General features: G+C 37.1%; 1 protein-coding gene across 1 annotated transcript in view; it reads left to right on the top strand.

Moving 5' to 3' along the window:
• Positions 1-17,578, top strand: part of KIF11 (kinesin family member 11) — a 64,877-nt gene that overhangs the window by 45,097 nt on the left and 2,202 nt on the right. Inside the window, exons 15-21 of the mRNA XM_054435885.2 lie at positions 1,807-1,932; positions 2,010-2,168; positions 4,421-4,527; positions 10,054-10,333; positions 12,923-13,145; positions 14,563-14,714; positions 15,138-15,254. Of these exons, the coding sequence (XP_054291860.1) occupies positions 1,807-1,932; positions 2,010-2,168; positions 4,421-4,527; positions 10,054-10,333; positions 12,923-13,145; positions 14,563-14,714; positions 15,138-15,254 (1,164 nt within the window). The remainder of the gene's footprint in view (positions 1-1,806; positions 1,933-2,009; positions 2,169-4,420; positions 4,528-10,053; positions 10,334-12,922; positions 13,146-14,562; positions 14,715-15,137; positions 15,255-17,578) is intronic.

Raw genomic sequence — 17,578 nt, forward strand, 5'->3', positions numbered from 1 at the left:
GGACCACTGCAATAAAGTGAATATTACAATAAAGCAAGTCATGAATTTTTTGCTTTCCCAGTGCATATAAAGGTTATGTTGACCAGGCGCAGTGGCTCACACCTGTAATTCCAGCACACACCTGGTGGGACAATCAGAACACAAACAACGTTTATCAGTTACATTTGCTGTCTTATAGGGGTACAGTTTATGGTACCCCAAGACAATTACAATAGTAACATCAAAGATCATTGATCACAGTGTATAATGAAAAAGTTTGAAATACTGCAGTAGTTACCAACATGTGATGCAGAGACAGAAAGTGAGCACATGATATTTGAAGAAAGTCACTGATAGACTTGCTCAAGGTAGGGTTGCCACAAACCTTCAATTTGTAAAAATTTGGTATCTTTGACGCATAGTAAGGTGAAGCACAATAAAATAAGCTATGCCTGAATTGATATATTTCTACTTACCAAGTTACAATTTTTGCTTGAATTAAAAGAGGCATGTTGCTCTCACAAAATTAGTTGAAATTGGTATGCTAGCTCTTTCCAAAAGAATGTCAGTAGGCCTATAGGTATTTACTAATGTATTTCTGTTATACTTCCTCAGCCCTATCCTACCAAAAGGAGCTTAGATCAGGATTTTTTTTCTTTTTATAAATATTTCCAATCTATACTACATTCTTAATTTTCCCTATTTCTTGACAAGAACAACATCTTTCACAAGTTCTTCTGATACACTAGGATGTAAGTCATCTCAGATCTTCAAAGTTAAATACTTCCAGCCCAAGGGCTAATCTTGATGACTACTTGGTCTCAGCCTTTTTGACTGGTAACCTAAACTTGTTTGAAATTTATTTTCTTAAAATATACCTATAGGTTTTTTAAAATTTATTTTCTTTGGAGTGCTGAAATCTTATTAACTGTCATTTTCCTCTCTTTTGAATTCTTCTGACTTCTATTTCATTAAACTATTAAGAAACAGTTCTGGCTGGGTGCGGTGGCTCATCTCAGCACTTTGGGAGGCCAAGGTGGGCAGATCACTTGAGGTCAGGAGTTTGAGACCAGCCTGGCCAACATGGTGAAACCCTGTCTTTACTGAAATACAAACATTAGCTAGGCATGGTAGCAGGTGCCTGTAATCCCAGCTACTTGGGAGGCTGAGGCAGGAGAATCGCTTGAACCCAGGAGGCGAAGGTTGCAGTGAGCCGAGATCACGCCATTGCACTCCAGCCTGGGCCACAAGAGTGAAACTCTATCTCAAAAAAAGAAAAAAAGAAATTCTATGTTTTCACTGGGCTTGAAAAAAGAGAAATTATTATATTTATTGTAATATAATAAATTATTGTATTATTGTATTGATTTATCTATGTAGACTATAAAAAATGGAGAATGGGGCTGGGTGCGGTGGCTCACGCCTGTAATCTCAGCACTTTGGGAGGCCAAGGTGGGCGGATCACCTGAAGTCAGGAGTTCGAGACCAGCCTGGCCAACATGGCAAAACCCCATGTCTACTGAAAATACAAAAATTAGCTGGGTGTGGTAGCTCACATCTGTAATCCCAGCTACTTGGGAGGCTGAGGCAGGAGAATCACTTGAACCCAGGAGGCAGAGGTTGTTGCAGTGAGCCAAGATCTTGCCACTGTACTCCAACCTGGGCGACAGAATGAGACTGTCTCAAAAAAAAAAAAAGAATGGAGAATGGAAATGTAAATTTTAATGTGAATGTTTAGCTACCAAAGTATTTAAGATATCATTTAGAAAGGTTTATGGAAGTGGAAATATTCTTTTTAAAGACCTATTTGTTTATTTTTGAAACCAGAATGTACTCAAGACTGATCTTCTAAGTTCACTGGAAACGATTTTGTCCCCAGCTGTGGTGTCTATACTGAAAATCAATAGTCAACTAAAGCATATTTTCAAGACTTCATTGACAGTGGCCGATAAGGTAACAAATGCTATGTTCTTAATATCTCAAAATTGATGTGTTGTTTAAGAAGGAAACTCATTTTTGTTTCTTCAAAGATAGAAGATCAAAAAAAGGAACTAGATGGCTTTCTCAGTATACTGTGTAACAATCTACATGAACTACAAGAAAATACCGTTTCTTCCTTGGTTGAGTCACAAAAGCAATGTGGAAACCTAACTGAAGACCTGAAGACAATAAAGCAGACCCATTCCCAGGTATGTTGTTTAGCTGACTTGGGGAGTACAGAAAGAGAGTTTTAGGAGGATTTGATATGACTTGATAATTAATCTATGTTATACAATCTGAATACTGTAAAACCTGAAACCTGAAAATACCATAGCCACTGTTGCTTATAACAGTAATTATTGTAGAACAATTGAGAATACTTCTCTTAATATTTGAAGTTTTGCTACATCTAGAACCCCATGGAGAACCACAATATGACAAAACAGTCCTTTTCTCATATCAAGATGAAAGATGAATCTGGAAAAGCATACCTTTAGAGAAGAATGGTTATAACATTTAAAGTGAACATGTATCTACATTAAAACCTGCTAAGTTGTTTCTTTCTAGGATGGCATGGATAGTTGTCTTTCATAAACCAAGTCCTACTTTCTCTTATTTCTGTCTCACTGATAGACTTTTAAAACATAGTAAATTGATACAATTTTTAATTCTTATTGATTGTAAATGTAATTCATGATTTATCTTCCCTGTAAACTGTTCCTCATTATATGAGGCTTTAAACCAAAACCAAGCCTTCAAACCATAATCTGTAAATATCAGATATCTGAAAAACAGCTTCTGGTATTCTTAAGACTTTAATAATGACTGTCTAAAGTTTTATTAAATGAGCTTATTATAATATGACAGAACTCTTATAATAGTTAACATTTATTGAGCAATTCACTGTGTGTTTATTCCTCCCATCAATATAGATATAAATTATAATACTAGTCAGATTTTTAATGAGGAAACTGAGACCCTGTGAGCATCTAATAGTATGTAGATCATCTTACAGAAAGTGGTAGTGATTGTACTACCTGAAAAGCATCCATGTTTGAGTGGCTCTTCTATGTGTTTCTTGGCAACTTAAAACTGCAGCATTTTCTCATACATCTGCATAGGGTATTTCCCTTAAACCTGTTGAGAACTTTTTAGGTGTATATTCTAAGGCTGATCCCCTTTTTATAAATTTGCTGTTTTGAAATGCTTAAAATTGTTAGGCAGCTGTTTAAAAAAGCAATACAAAAAAATCTGATCTGAAAAGTATCTTAGCATGAATGGTTTGGCTTCCCTGGCTTTAAGGAAGCAAGTTCAGTATGTGAGCTTTTTCTTAGATTTTTCAGAACTTGAAATGAGCACTACTGAAATAATTATGTAAAACTTTGAACACATTTACATATAGATAAATATGATACTACCTGCATTAGCATTCAAATTATTAATCTAATAATACCTTTGAGACTAGTAAAAATACTGACAGACTTTATTCATAATCGGAATGTTAGATATGTATTGTCAACTGATGTGTTATTCAGAGATACTGGCCAACCGGCAGACTGAACAGTGAATAAGAATGTTGGATGCATTTTCAGTTCTTCTTTGGTCATTAGGATGGCTTCTTCATTTTGCAGTGTAGCATGTTATATGCCTATAAGAGCTTGTTTTCAAAGATGTAAAATATGAGCAAAGATAAGACTATTTACATTTTGTTAATATGATCCAACTAGGTTCTGTAACATTTTTTAGCTCCAGTAATTGATAATATTTTTGGATTGCTTGACCTGTTAGTATATCACATTAATTTTCCCTTCTAGTAGTGTTATCAGTTAAAAAGCAACTATATATATCTGTCAAAGTGGGTCTTAAACATAATGTGATATATGGGGTTGTTTGATTAGTTTTGAGGTACACTGAAAGCAATTTGTTACTTACAGCTAAAATAGTAAAGTTTGCTAATTATTTACTTTTTAAAAAATCCTGGCTGGATGTGATGGCTCATGTCTGTAATCTCAGCACTTTGAGAGGCTGAGGCAGGGTGATCACTTGAGGCTAGGAGTTCAAGACCAGCCTGGTCAACATAGTGAGATCACGTCTCTACAAAAAAAAATTGTTTAAATTAGCCAGGCATAGTGGCTTATGCCCATAGTCCCAACTACTTGGAGGCTGAGGAAGGAGGATCCCTTGAGCCCAGGAGGTTGAAGCTGCAGTGAGCCTTGATTGTGCCACTGCACTATAGCTTGGACAACAGAGTGCGACCCTGTCTCTAAAAAAAAAAAAAATCCTATATTTTAATATCACTTCCACTGCTTTCCTCTGGAAGAAAGGTAAAGTTAAAAGATCTCTTGTCAAGAATTTATATAATTCTCACCTATGGACAATACTTCTTGTTTTGTTATCAGTCATAAAAAATGTTCAAATGTCATAATTTTAAGTCTCTTCACTTCCCACACCTTTCTTCCAGGAACTTTGCCAGTTAATCAATCTTTGGACAGACAGATTCTGTGCTTTGGAGGAAAAGTGTGAAAATATACAGAAACCACTTAGTAGTGTCCAGGAAAATATACAGCAGTAAGCTATTTTTAAATTCTCTTAAACTTTTCTGTAAGTCTGAAATTATTTAAGAAGAAAAAGCTTTAAATAGTACAAATAATTCCTCTGTGTACTTTCAAATTTCTCTTTCGTTAATATTTTATTATGTATGTGTGTATGTGTATATATACATGCATATAAATGTCTTTTCATTGCATATTTGTGCTCTCTTTTAAGACACTGAAAAACCTGGCTGTTATCCACAATATATTTTCGAATTTCCTCAATCTTAGAAAACACACTAAGTAATTTCACAATTTCTAACCTATATTACTGATGAAAAATATACTAACTAGAGCAGGCTTTGGCAAACTATGGCTAGCAGGCTGGATGCCTGTTATTGCAAATAATTTCATTGGACACTGTCATACCCATCTGTTTACATGTTGTCTTTGGCTGCCTTTGCACTGCAGTGGCAAAGTTGAGTCATTGCATCCAAGTCATTGAACAATAGCCTAAAATATTTGCTATCTGGCGTTTCAAGAAAAAGTTTGCTGATTCCTGTATTAGGGTTTTGGTTTTGGTTTTGGTTTTGTTTTTGAGACGGAGTCTTGCTCTGTCGCCCAGGCTGGAGTGCAGTGGAGCGATCTCAGCTCACTGCAAGCTCCACCTCCTGGGCTCACGCCATTCTCCTGCCTCAGCCTCCCGAGTAGCTGGGACTACAGACGCCCGCCACCACGCTTGGCTAATTTTTTGTATTTTTAGTAGAGACGGGGTTTCACCATGTTAGCCAGGATGGTCTCGATCTCCTGACCTCGTGATTCGCCCACCTCGGCCTCCCAAAGTGCTGGGATTATAGGCGTGAGCCACGGCGCCCGGCCCTGTTTTGTTTTTTCAGACAAAAACAAACAGCCTGCTCTGTAGCCCAGGCTGAAGTACAGTGGCGCGAGTGCAGTGGTGTGATCTTGGCTCACTGCAACCTCTGCCTCCCGAGTTCAAGCGATTCTCCTGCCTCAGCCTCCTGAGTAGCTGGGATTACAGGCACATACCACCATGCGTGGCTAGTTTTTTGTATTTTTAGTAGAGATGGGGTTTCACCATGTTGGCCAGGCTGATCTTGAACTCCTGGTCTCAACTGATCCTCCCACCTCGGCCTCCCAAAGTGCTGGGATTGCAGGTGTGAGTCACTGCTCCCGACCTGTATTAGAGTTTAATGTTGCTTTGTAGCCTCATTGCTTGCCAGTTCCACATACTTACCATACACTACAGTCAGACCTATGTTTTCTTTTAGGAATTTTATGACTTTATGGTTTAACATTTATATTCATGATCCATTTAAAAATTTTTATAAAACATAGGAGATTTGTCAAGTTTCAGTTTTTTGCCTATTGAGTATTCTATACTCATGAGGAGAAAGATACTATATTTACCCTATTTTTCCCCATTTAATTCCTAAATTAAACTTCCTAAAGTTTCAGGCTTTCTTTGGTGGGAAGAACTTCTTGTAGTCTTTAAGGGTGGGTCTGCTGGACATAAATTCTGTTTTTCTTTGTCCAAGAATGTCTTGATTTCCCCTTCATTCCTGAAAGGTATTTTCACTGGCTGTGGAATTCAGGGTTGACAATTATTTTTTTCCAGCATTTGAAATATGCTGTTCCATTTTCTTCTTCTGGCCTCTATGAAATGAGAAATCCACTGCCATTCAAGTAATTGTTCCCTTATAGGCAATCTCCCTACAGCTGCTTTCAAAACTTTTTTGTCTTTAGAAACTTGATTATATTTTGTCTACTTATATTTCTTTGAGTTTATTCTATTTGGGTTTTGTTTAGCTTCTTGAATCTGTAGGCTTATGCCTTTCACCAAAACTTGGGAAATTTTCATCTATTAATTCTTTGAATACTTTTCAGCCCTATACTCTTTTTCATCTGCCCCTATGACTTTGATGACACAAATGTTAGATCTTTTATTTTGGTCCCTCAGGAGATATGTAGAATATATTTCTTATAGATAAATATATTCTCTTTATTGTTCACATTGGGGAAATTTTATTGATCTGTCTTCATATTCACTGAGTCTCCTTCTGTCATCTCTAACCTACTGTTAAAACAATTTAATGAGGTGTTTTATTTCAGTTATTGCTTTTTTTAGTTTTATAATTTTCATTTGCTTTTTTTATACCTTGTTTCTTAGCTAGGATTTTTTTTTTTTTCGGGAGTATTTCAATTTCTATTTGGAGCATTTTTTGATGGTTGCTTTAAAATCCTTGCCAGACAATTCCAACATCTGAGTTTTCTTGTTGTTGGCATCTATTGATTGTCTTTTCTCATTCAACTTGTGATTTTTGTGGTTCTTGATATATGATAAGTGATTTCCTATTGTACCTTGAAGATTTTGGGTATTATGTTAGGAGATTCAAGATCCTATTTAAGTATTTTTTAGCTGGCATTTACCCTGTTTAGGCTTAGCATACAGATCCAGGCTCACTTTTATGGGCTGTGGTTCCACTGATAATTTAGTTTTTAGAGCCCTTGCAGTGTTATTCTGATAATGCTTTGTTTGTGTGCTACCCACATGAGAAAAATTTGTATTCTGCTTTTGTTGGATGAAGTGTTCTGTATGTGTCACTTTGATCAAGTTGATTGATAGTGCTATTCAGGTCATCCACGGCCTTACTGAGTTTCTGCCTATTTGTTCTATCAATGACTTAGAGAGGAGTATTGAAATCTCTAATTGTAGATTTATTTATTATTTTTAATTAGTTCTATCAGTTTTTGCCTCGTGTATCTGAAACTCTTGTTGGGTGCATATACATTTAGGATTATTATATCTCCTTGGAGAATTGACCTCTTTATCATTATGTAATATCCACTTTTATTTCTGATAATCTTTCTTGTTCTGAAGTCTGTTTTGTCTGAAATGAATACAGGTTCTCCAGCTTTCCTTTGATTGCTATTTGTATGATGTACCCTTCTCCATCTCTTTACTTTTGGTCTAAGTCTTTATATTTAAAGTGGGTTTCTTATAGACAGCATATAGTTGGGTCTTGCTTTTTCATCAGATTTATAATCTATGATGTTTTATTTTTATTTATTTATTTGAGACAGAGTCTTGCTCCGTGGCCCAGGCTGGAGTACAGTGGTGCAATCTTGGCTCACTGCAACCTCTGCCTCCTGGGTTCAAGTGATTCTCCTGCCTCAGCCTCCTGAGTAGCTGGGGCTACAGGCACACACCACCATGCCCAGCTAATTTTTGTATTTTTACTAGAGATGGGGTTTCACCATGTTGGCCAGGCTGGTTTCGAACTCCTGACCTCAAGTGATTTACCTGCCCTGGCCTCCCAAAGTGCTGGGATTACAGGTGTGAGCCACTGCACCCAGCTGCCTTTCCTCATTTAAGTTGAGCACTTTTTATGTTTTTATCTCTTCCATTGACTTATTTATACTTTTTAAATTTTCCCTTTTTAGTAGTATTTCTAGGATTTAAAGTATACATTTTAAGATAATTTGAATCCATTATCAAATAATTTGCTGTTTCATGTGTAGTGAGAGGACATTATAATAGTATATTCCTGTTTCCTCTTTCCCATTTGTCATTATTTTCATATATTTTACTTAGGTGTTTATATGTGCAATAAACACCTAATACATTGTTACTTGAATTGCTTTATCTATTTTATTTTTTAATGTATCTACTAGATTTTTTTTTTTTTTTGAGAGGGAGTCTTGGTCTGTTGCCCAGGCTGGAGGGCAGTGGTGCAATCTTGGCTCACTACAACCTGTGCTTCCCAGTTTCAAGCAATTCTCCTGCCTCAGCCTCCCGAGTAGCTGGGATTACAGGCACCCACCACCACGCCTGGCTAATTTTTGTATTTTTAGTAGAGACGGGGGTTTCACCATGTTGGCCAGGCTAGTCTCAAACTCCTGACCTTGTGATTGCCCGCCTCAGCCTCCCAAAGTGCTGGGATTACAGGTGTGAGCCACTGCACCTGGCCGAAAATTTTTAATTGCATATGTGGCTTCTATTATACTTCTGTTGAGCAGTGCTGCTGTGGAACTCTAGCTATCATTTATATATCCCTACCTAACTTCTGTCATTTGTTTTTCAACCCTGTTTTTGATCCTGTTAAGTACAGCATGTTCCATTGTGAACTCTTCCTATATGCTGAATCAAAAAAGTATGTCCTACTTTTTATTCCTAGTATCTAGACTGATGGATTTCTAGGCCATTCCATAGCTGTGGAGGAAATACTAGAGTAGGATTGCAGTAGGAAGGGAAGTACGATATACTTTCTTAAGGCCCATGCAAATCATTTTTCCTGCTTTCCTGACATTTACTGTCTACACCAGTTTCCCAGTATGGTCGAGGGACTTTGTATTCATCACTCAGGAATCTAGGTGATGTTTATGTACACACTGAACCAACTGCGTTTGGCATTTATTGTCATGGCTTATAGTACTTTTAACTCAATCTCATCTTCCCATTAAGTTGTGAGATTTTGTTTTGTTTTTTGTTTTTTGTTTTTTTTTTGAGACAGAGTCTTGCTCTGTCGCCCAGGCTGGAGTACAATGACACAATCTCAACTCACTGCAACCTCCGCCTCCCAGGGTCAGCCAATTCTCCTGCCTCACTCTCTCCCAAGTAGCTGAGATTACAGGCACCCACCATCACGCCCGGCTAATTTATTGTATTTTTAATAGAGACAGGGCTTCACCATATTGGCCAGACTGGTCTCTAACTCCTGACCTCAGGTGATCTGCCTGCCTCGGCCTCCCAAAGTGCTGGGATTACAGGTGTGAGCCACTGTGCCTTGCCCTTTTTTCAATCATGTGACTTTCATGTGTAGGTTTGGTTTTCAACATCTTTGCTGACTCACTTGGTTTACCCACGTGGTGTACCATCTAGTGGTAATAGAGAGTCACTTCATTCCATGAGGTTTAAATCTTGTCCTGTAAGATAACTTGGAATGCTATTATAGGGCAACTTACCGAGAGGGAAATTATCAATGAATTTTAAATGTATGTCTAACCAACATTAATATTATATCAAGTTTATGTTATATTGTTCTATATGTATAATTTGTCACACCCCAATATAATTTTCTTTTAATTATTAGAAAGCTTTATAGCTAATTTAAACATAACATTTGTAATGTTCATGATTTGTTTTATATACTAGGCAAAGGAAACTGCTTAATAACAGAATAAATGACTGATTATCCAATTTAGGGACTAGACAAGAGGCTGTAGTAGATACCCTGAAGTAACATTGCCTACTAAGAGGAATAAAACAAGCAGACAGATTTTGAAAGCATCATCACTGGAGGAGGGCTGTGAAAGGTTTCATGAGCAAAGATGATCCTTTCAAAGGTCATTTAATGGCAATGCTGTGAAAAGACAGTGGCCAAGGCATCCATTCTCAATGCAGAAGATTTATTAAGATCACGGGCCCTGAAGCCAGACTGCCCACGTTCAGATCTGCCACTTAAGAGCTGAGTGATCTTGGGAAGTTATATATCCTTTGAGTCTTAATTCCCCATTTCAACAGTGTCATTCTCTTTTCCTATAGGAAATCTAAGGATATAGTCAACAAAATGACTTTTCACAGTCAAAAATTTTGTGCTGATTCTGATGGCTTGTCACAGGAACTCAGAAATTTTAACCAAGAAGGTACAAAATTGGTTGAAGAGTCTGTGAAACACTCTGATAAACTCAATGGCAACCTAGAAAAAATATCTCAAGAGACTGAACAGAGATGTGAGTCTCTGAACACAAGAACAGTTTATTTTTCTGAACAGTGGGTATCTTCCTTAAATGAAAGGGAACAGGAACTTCAGAACTTATTGGAGGTAATAACTTTGTAACTGGAACTTAATTTGGGGAGAATAATAATCAGAAAATTAAATATTCTTGGCTAAGAATACATTTCAAAACAAATGATATTTTAAGCTATAATGACTTAAACTTTTAAGTATAATATTTGGTATGCTTACAGATGATCTCGTTTTGTGCTTTGGTGTATGTCTTCTCAATCTTGGAATTAATTTAACATTTGTACAGTTTCTTTCCTGTATTTATCCTTTGGTTTCTGACTTAGTAGTTTCTTCAAAGAAGGGCACCCTGTCTTTTGATATGTAATACCTTCAACTTATATATGCTTTTTTTTTTTTTTTTTTTTTTTTTTTGAGATGGAGTCTCACTCTGTTGCCCAGGCTGGAGTGCAATGGCACGATCTCAGCTCACTGCAATCTCTGCCTCCCAGGTTCAAGCAATTCTCCTGCCTCAGCCTCCCGAGTAGTTGGGATTATAGGCACCTGCCACCACACCCGGCTAATTTTTTTGTATTTTTAGTAGAGATGGGGTTTCACTATATTGGCCAGGCTGGTGTTGAACTCCTGACCTCATGATCCACCCGCCTCAGCCTCCCAAAGTGCTGGGATTACAGGCATGAGCCACTGCGCCTGGCCTATCTTTGCTTTTTACTTTTCTCCAAGTACATTCAAACCTATTATTATTTTAAGTATTTAGGTTATTGTTCTGGTAACCAAAGGATACTTGATAGGTTTATGGATTTGCTTGAACTTAACGCTTGCATGAGCCCTTTGTAACTTGGTTTTTTCTTTCTTTGCATTAGAAGGATTTTACTAACATTCTCAGGAAGTGGGTATAAAGAATTAAAAATTTTAATCTATATAAGCTGTTTTCACTAAAAGGAACTAGAGTTTGTATACAAATAGCTAATTTCAGATTTGCGATAGGAAATGTACAATATATGAGCCTAGAGATCTTGTCATACCAGAAAGTAAGGAAGCTGTTAAAGATTTCTGAGGTTGTCAGAAGGTCTTAGTAGCCAACCCCCCCATCTTCAAAGGTGGTACAATCTGAGCATCAAAAAGAATAATGGCCATAATGAATTAAAACACATCAAATATATTAAAACTTACGAACTCATAAAAATTTCATAGGTCTCCTTTGGATCATGCTAGGGAAGCAACACGTTGTCCTGAAATGGGTAAAGAAGAAGAAAAAATATAGCATCCATCTGCCTTTCCTAAAAGAACCATATCTTGGTTTAGCAGGGTAATGAAGAAAAGTGTTTCATTAGACTCTAAGCTAATAAAATGGAGAAGAAATGATAGGATTAATATATCACCAGTATGCAACTCTTAATAAAATAACCCCTGTGGATGTTAATGATGGCTTAAACCATTTGATCAAAAGCTGTTGGGGAACTTTATAATTAATAGGCTAACCATACCTGAACTCACTTATAAATCTTAACATGAGAGACACAGCAAAGCATTTTGTATTTGCAGTACTACCTATGAAATAGTCTTGCTAAAAAATTAAACCTGAATTAAATCAAGCCTTTAGGTCTAACCAGTTTGTAGAAAGTAAAGCATAGAAATGCAGTTGACCAAATCCAGAATTTGAGATGTTCAATGGGGTAAAGACCTCATATCTTCAGCAACAAGTTTTTTTTTTTTCAAGGGAAAAAATATGAGAAAAGATAACCTGTAGATCAAAAGAAACTTAAGACTAGAGGTCCTTAAGTCTTAGTTTGCCTGAGGCAGTCCTTGTTGACATTGTTGTATTAGAATGATTATTAAGAATGGGCCCTTTCACTCTAAAAGGTGTCCCAATTTGGATGATAAATTATATAGTCACCGACGTAAGACCTATAAACCAAATCTAGTGGTGAATTCTGGTTCAAACAAAGCAATTGTGACACACATTTGAGACAATTGGTGAAGTTTGAACATGGACTAGACATTTGATAGGAAGGAATCAGTGTTAACCTTTTTAGATGTGATAGTGGTCTTAAAGTGCTCTTACCTCTTAAAGATACATGCTGAAGTAAATGGATGAAATGATACAGGATTTGTTTCAAAATAATCCTGGGTTTGTGGAGGAGTTAAGTGGCCAGTCCTGTTGGTAAATGTTTGTACTCCACTTGTTGGTGAATGTTGAAGCTGGGTAATGAATACAAGGGGGTTAATTATACTGTTCTCTCTACTTTTTTATGTGTTTTTAAATCTTTTATTACTGAAGGCCAGGCATGGTGGCTCATGCCTGTAATCTTTGGAGGCCAAGGTGGGCAGACTGCTTGAGCCCAGGAGTTTGAGACCACCTTGGGCAACATGGTGAAACGCCACCTCTTCAAAAAATACAAAAATTAGCCAGGCATGGTGGTACATGCCTATAGTCCCAGCTACCTGGGAGGCTGAGATGGGAGGATGGCTTGAGCCTGGGAGGTCAAGGCTGTAGTGAGCACTAGTCATGCCACTGCACTCCAACCTGGGCAACAGAGTGAGACTTGTCTCAAAAAAAAAAAAAAAAAAAAAAAAATTATGGAAAAGGTAAGGGAAAATATGATATTGAATAAAACACTGGCAACTTTAATTTTAGTAATAAACACTTATTTGCATCATTTACAGGTTGTAAACCAATGTTGTGAGGCTTCAAGTTCAGACATCACTGAGAAATCAAATGGACATAAGACAGCTCATGAGAAACAGCATAACATTTTTCTTGATCAGATGACTATTGATGAAGATAAATTGATAGCACAAAATCTAGAACTTAATGAAACCATAAAAATTGGTTTGACTAAGCTTAATTGCTTTCTGGAACAGGATCTGAAACTGGATATCCCAACAGGTACTTTAAAAGAGAAATAGAATTGTTAAATTTTTTGAAGTCGAATTAAACTCTATGTAGTGTCAGATGTTCAGAAAAATTAGGTCCTTCCATTGCCTGACAGGAATTTACCATCTCACTGTAATCAACTCAAAATGGGAAAACTGGAACCTTAAAATAGTTTTAATCAAGTATCATGATACAGGTGGTATCACAATTCAGTAAAATTTCACATACATTCAGGGAGTTGACTTTGTTAATAGCGGATATTTTTAAAACAACTACAAACCTAGCACTGTTTGTAAAAGGACATTTTAATACCACAAATATGGGAGAGATGTAACTGACTAAATCTAGTTTAATGCAAAGTTTACCACATTGTGCATTTTGTTCTGTGTCCCTCTCATTTTGTCATAGACTATTGCCATTTAGGAATCCCTGTTTTAAGAGATCAGGGATCACCGTGGACCATTAGCATTTAGGAATCAACATTTTGAGAGATCAGATATGGCAAAGATCACTGTAGGCTGTAATGATTCAGGGAGGTCTTCATGAAGAGATGTAACAAGCTGTTTTACACAGCATGAATAATTGGGTTCTTCATTGGATTGTGGTGATGGTTGCACACCCTCTGTAAACTCACTAAAATCCACTGAATTATACACATAAAATGAGTGTTTTATGGTATGTAAATTATATCACAAAACTCTTTTTTTTTTTTTAATTTAAAAAGCAATTGTTAAAATGGGATGGTGCTACATAGAATGTTGGTTTATTTTTTCCCCAAGAGACCTGTAAGATTTACTGTCTACTTTTCAATGAAGTTAGGAATGTAAATGTTGAGTGAAAAGGCAAGTACTTTTGTAAACTATGAGAACATGAGCTCATTACAGAGAAATATAACTGGGGTCCTGATGCGGTGGCTCACGCCTATAATCCCAGCACTTTGGGAGGCCAAGGCAGAAGGATCGTTTGAGCCCAGGAGTTCAAGACCAGCCTGGGCAACATAGTATATATATATATATGTATAACTAGTTAATATTTAACCACCACACCACATTTATAGTGAAATGATTACTCCTATCAAAGTAATCATGTTGGGAAATCTACTCATTCCAATAATGCTGCCATTTTTTTCAGAACACTATAACTCCTTTTAGAGCTTATAGCACATCTTTTATACATCCTTAGAGATGGTAAACTTCATATTTTAGAGAGTAGGATGAATCTTGAAAATAGTAAAGTCTGTTGTCAAATTAGAAAATATTGTTAGTTGCAAACAGTGTCTGACAGGTAGCAAGACTGATCCTCATATATGGCAATTATATTTTTATATTTTATATTTTTAGAAGACAAGACTAGGAAGTTTTAGTTTTTTTTTTTTAAATATTTACATCTCATACTTTAATTTTTACCTCTTTTCTAATGTCCATTAAAGGTATGACACCACAGAGGAAAAATTATTTATACCCATCAACACTGGTAAGAACTGAACCACGTGAACATCTCCTTGATCAGTTGAAAAGGAAACAGCCTGAGCTGTTAATGATGCTAAACTGTTCAGAAAACCACAAAGAAGAGACAATTCCGGTAAATTTAAAGGATCATAATTTTATAATAGAACTCTTTTATGAACTCTTGATGTGGTTGACTTCATGTGAAGAATTTTACTGTTTACCCCTCAATCTTACCCTGCCTCTGCATTAATGATAGGCCTAGCCCTTAGGCTTGTTTCTTTTAATCTTACTAGTTTTTAAATTATGCTAGTAGATAATAATAGCCAATACTTAATATTGTGCTTAGTAACATTGTTATATAGGAACCTCTACTCTCTATAAAAATATATTAGGAATTATTTTCATTAATTTGTAGACTTTCTAATAATTTTGTTGAGGTTTAACTTTTATATTATACCATGGGCATTGTGTTACATTCAAAGAAGAAAACTGCTGTTACTGTTGTGATGACTTTTAAGCCCTTGGACTTAGTCACTCATCCAGTTTCTTCTTTTAGGATGTGGATGTAGAAGAGGCAGTTCTGGGGCAGTATACTGAAGAACCTCTAAGTCAAGAGCCATCTGTAGATGCTGGTGTGGATTGTTCATCAATTGGTGGGGTTCCATTTTTCCAGGTATATCATATCAGATAACCCTTCCATATCTGATGTAAGTCATTCATTTACTATTCAGTATAAAGGTATTATTCGTGGTGAGTAGAACAACAAAAACCTTTCAATTATTCCTTAGGATGGCTTGTTAACACTTATGATTTGAATTATTTACAAAAATCTGATATTGATAAGGGGTTTTCTGTAGAATAAATGAAGGCAGAATTTGACTTAATCTACATCCTTAGCTGATAATCTTTAGCTATTGTATTTATTCCTTTTCTGCTTCCTATATACTCGGACACTGAGAGCAGTCATTTCTCTTCCTTCTACCTTTGACATGTAAGTCTTGGAACCTATCTCTGCCCATAATCAGACTTTGAAGGCAAAGTGATTGAAAAGATTGAGAGACTGGAGGCTTCTTAGGTTATATTAGTGATTTCTTCTACCTGAGGCTCTTCTCTTGTGAACTGTTGCCTCATGTTTCCTGAGTACCTTGCCTGCTCTAATCCAATGTAATTAAATCCTGTGACCCCTCCTACACACTTTTTTTTTTTTTGAGACTGAGTCACCCAGGCTGAAGTGGAGTGGCATGATCTTGGCTCACTCAACCTCCACCTCCTGAGTTCAAGTGATTCTCCTGACAGCCTCCCAGGTAGCTAGGATTACAGGTGTGCACCACCACACCTGGCTAATTTTTTTTGTATTTTTAGTAGAGACGGGGTTTCACTATGTGGGCCAGGCTAGTCTCAAACTCCTGACCTCAAATTATCCACCCTCCTTGGCCTCCCAAAGTGCTGGGATTACAGGCGTGAGCCACTGTGCCCGGCCCCCTACCCACTTTTTTTTTTTTCTTGAGACAGAGTTTCGCTCTTGTTGCCCAGGCTGGAGTGCAATGGCGCGATTTTGGCTCACCGCAACCTCCACCTCCTGGGTTCAAGTGATTCTGCTGCCTCAGCCTCCCGAGTAGCCAGGATTACAGGCATGTGCCACCATGCTTGGCTAATTTTGTATTTTTTTTTTTAGTAGAGGGGGGGTTTCTCTATGTTGGTCAGGCTGGTCTCGAACTCCCAACCTCAGGTGATCCTCCTGCCTTGGCCTCCCATAGTGCTGGGATTACAGGTGTGAGCCACCGGCCCGGCCCGGCCCCTCCTACCCACTTTTTAACACTGTTGAGAACATAGTTGGTTTATGATTCATCTCAGCATTGATGACTGAGTACACAATAAATGTCACCAGTCCCTTAATGTTCTCTATGGGTAAGTAGGAGGATTCCAATGAAATACAGCTTCCAAGTGAGGCTCTATAAAGTGCTGGTATCTTTTCCTCTAATTTGAAGGTACAAGCCTAGACAGAATGTGTGAAGGAAAAATTTCCTTACGTAGGACATTGGTATCTACATTTACAGTTGAAGTTCTGCTTCTGAGATGCATATGCTTGTACCTTTTTTTTTTTTTTTTTTAAATATATAGAGAGACAGGGTCTTGCTATGTTGGCCAGATTGGTCTTGAACTCTTGTCCTCAAGCAGCCCTCCTACCTCAGCCTCCCAAAATGCTGGGATTACAAGCGTGAGCCACTGCGCTCGGCCTGTAACTGTTTTTAATAGATCTACAGCTCCTTCCCTTAAGGTCTAAAGATTCTCCATCCCTGCTTTCAATAGTTAACAAAGTTCCAACTCAGATTCTCATAAATTCCTCCCTGTCTTCTCTCTGGGCAATTTTATTCCCAAATTCTTGCCACCTTTTGCTTTATTCCTTACAGTTAGAGAACTATAAATATGTGTCCTTCAGTTTTCATCCTTCTATCTTATCAAGTTAGGAAAGGGGGAAGGATAAGAGAACCTGGTGACTACTTAATCCCTGGTCAGAAATTCTTTTATTATTATTATCTGTGGCATTTTGAATTAGGCTTAGTGATTCAGCTATGGTAAGGAAGTCCCTACAGTAGCAGAAAGGGTTTGGGATGGGGTTTTAGACCTTCAGCTGAAGTCCAGAAATGATCTTTTCCCTAGTAGCAGTGTGATGTAGGGATTTTTCTCTGGGTTTAAAACTTTAAAAGTTGGTTTATAATTTGTCTCAGCATTGATGACTGAGTGTACAATGAATGTCACCAGTCCATTAATGTTCTGTATGGGTAAGTAGGATCCCAATGAAATAGAACTTCCAAATGAGGAATATGAAATAGGTTTTACAAATAAAATAAAATACAATTTTAAAAAACAAGCAAAAGTGTTTTTAAGGTGGCCCATGTACCAGTTTCTCTGCTTAAAACAGAATTGGCTTTTCTGCATGACAGCAAATCTGTTTCCTTAGAGCAGGGTTTCTTGACAGCAGTGCTATTGGCATTT

Source organism: Pongo pygmaeus, chromosome 8 (assembly GCF_028885625.2).
Source record: "Pongo pygmaeus isolate AG05252 chromosome 8, NHGRI_mPonPyg2-v2.0_pri, whole genome shotgun sequence".
NCBI lineage: Eukaryota > Metazoa > Chordata > Mammalia > Primates > Hominidae > Pongo > Pongo pygmaeus.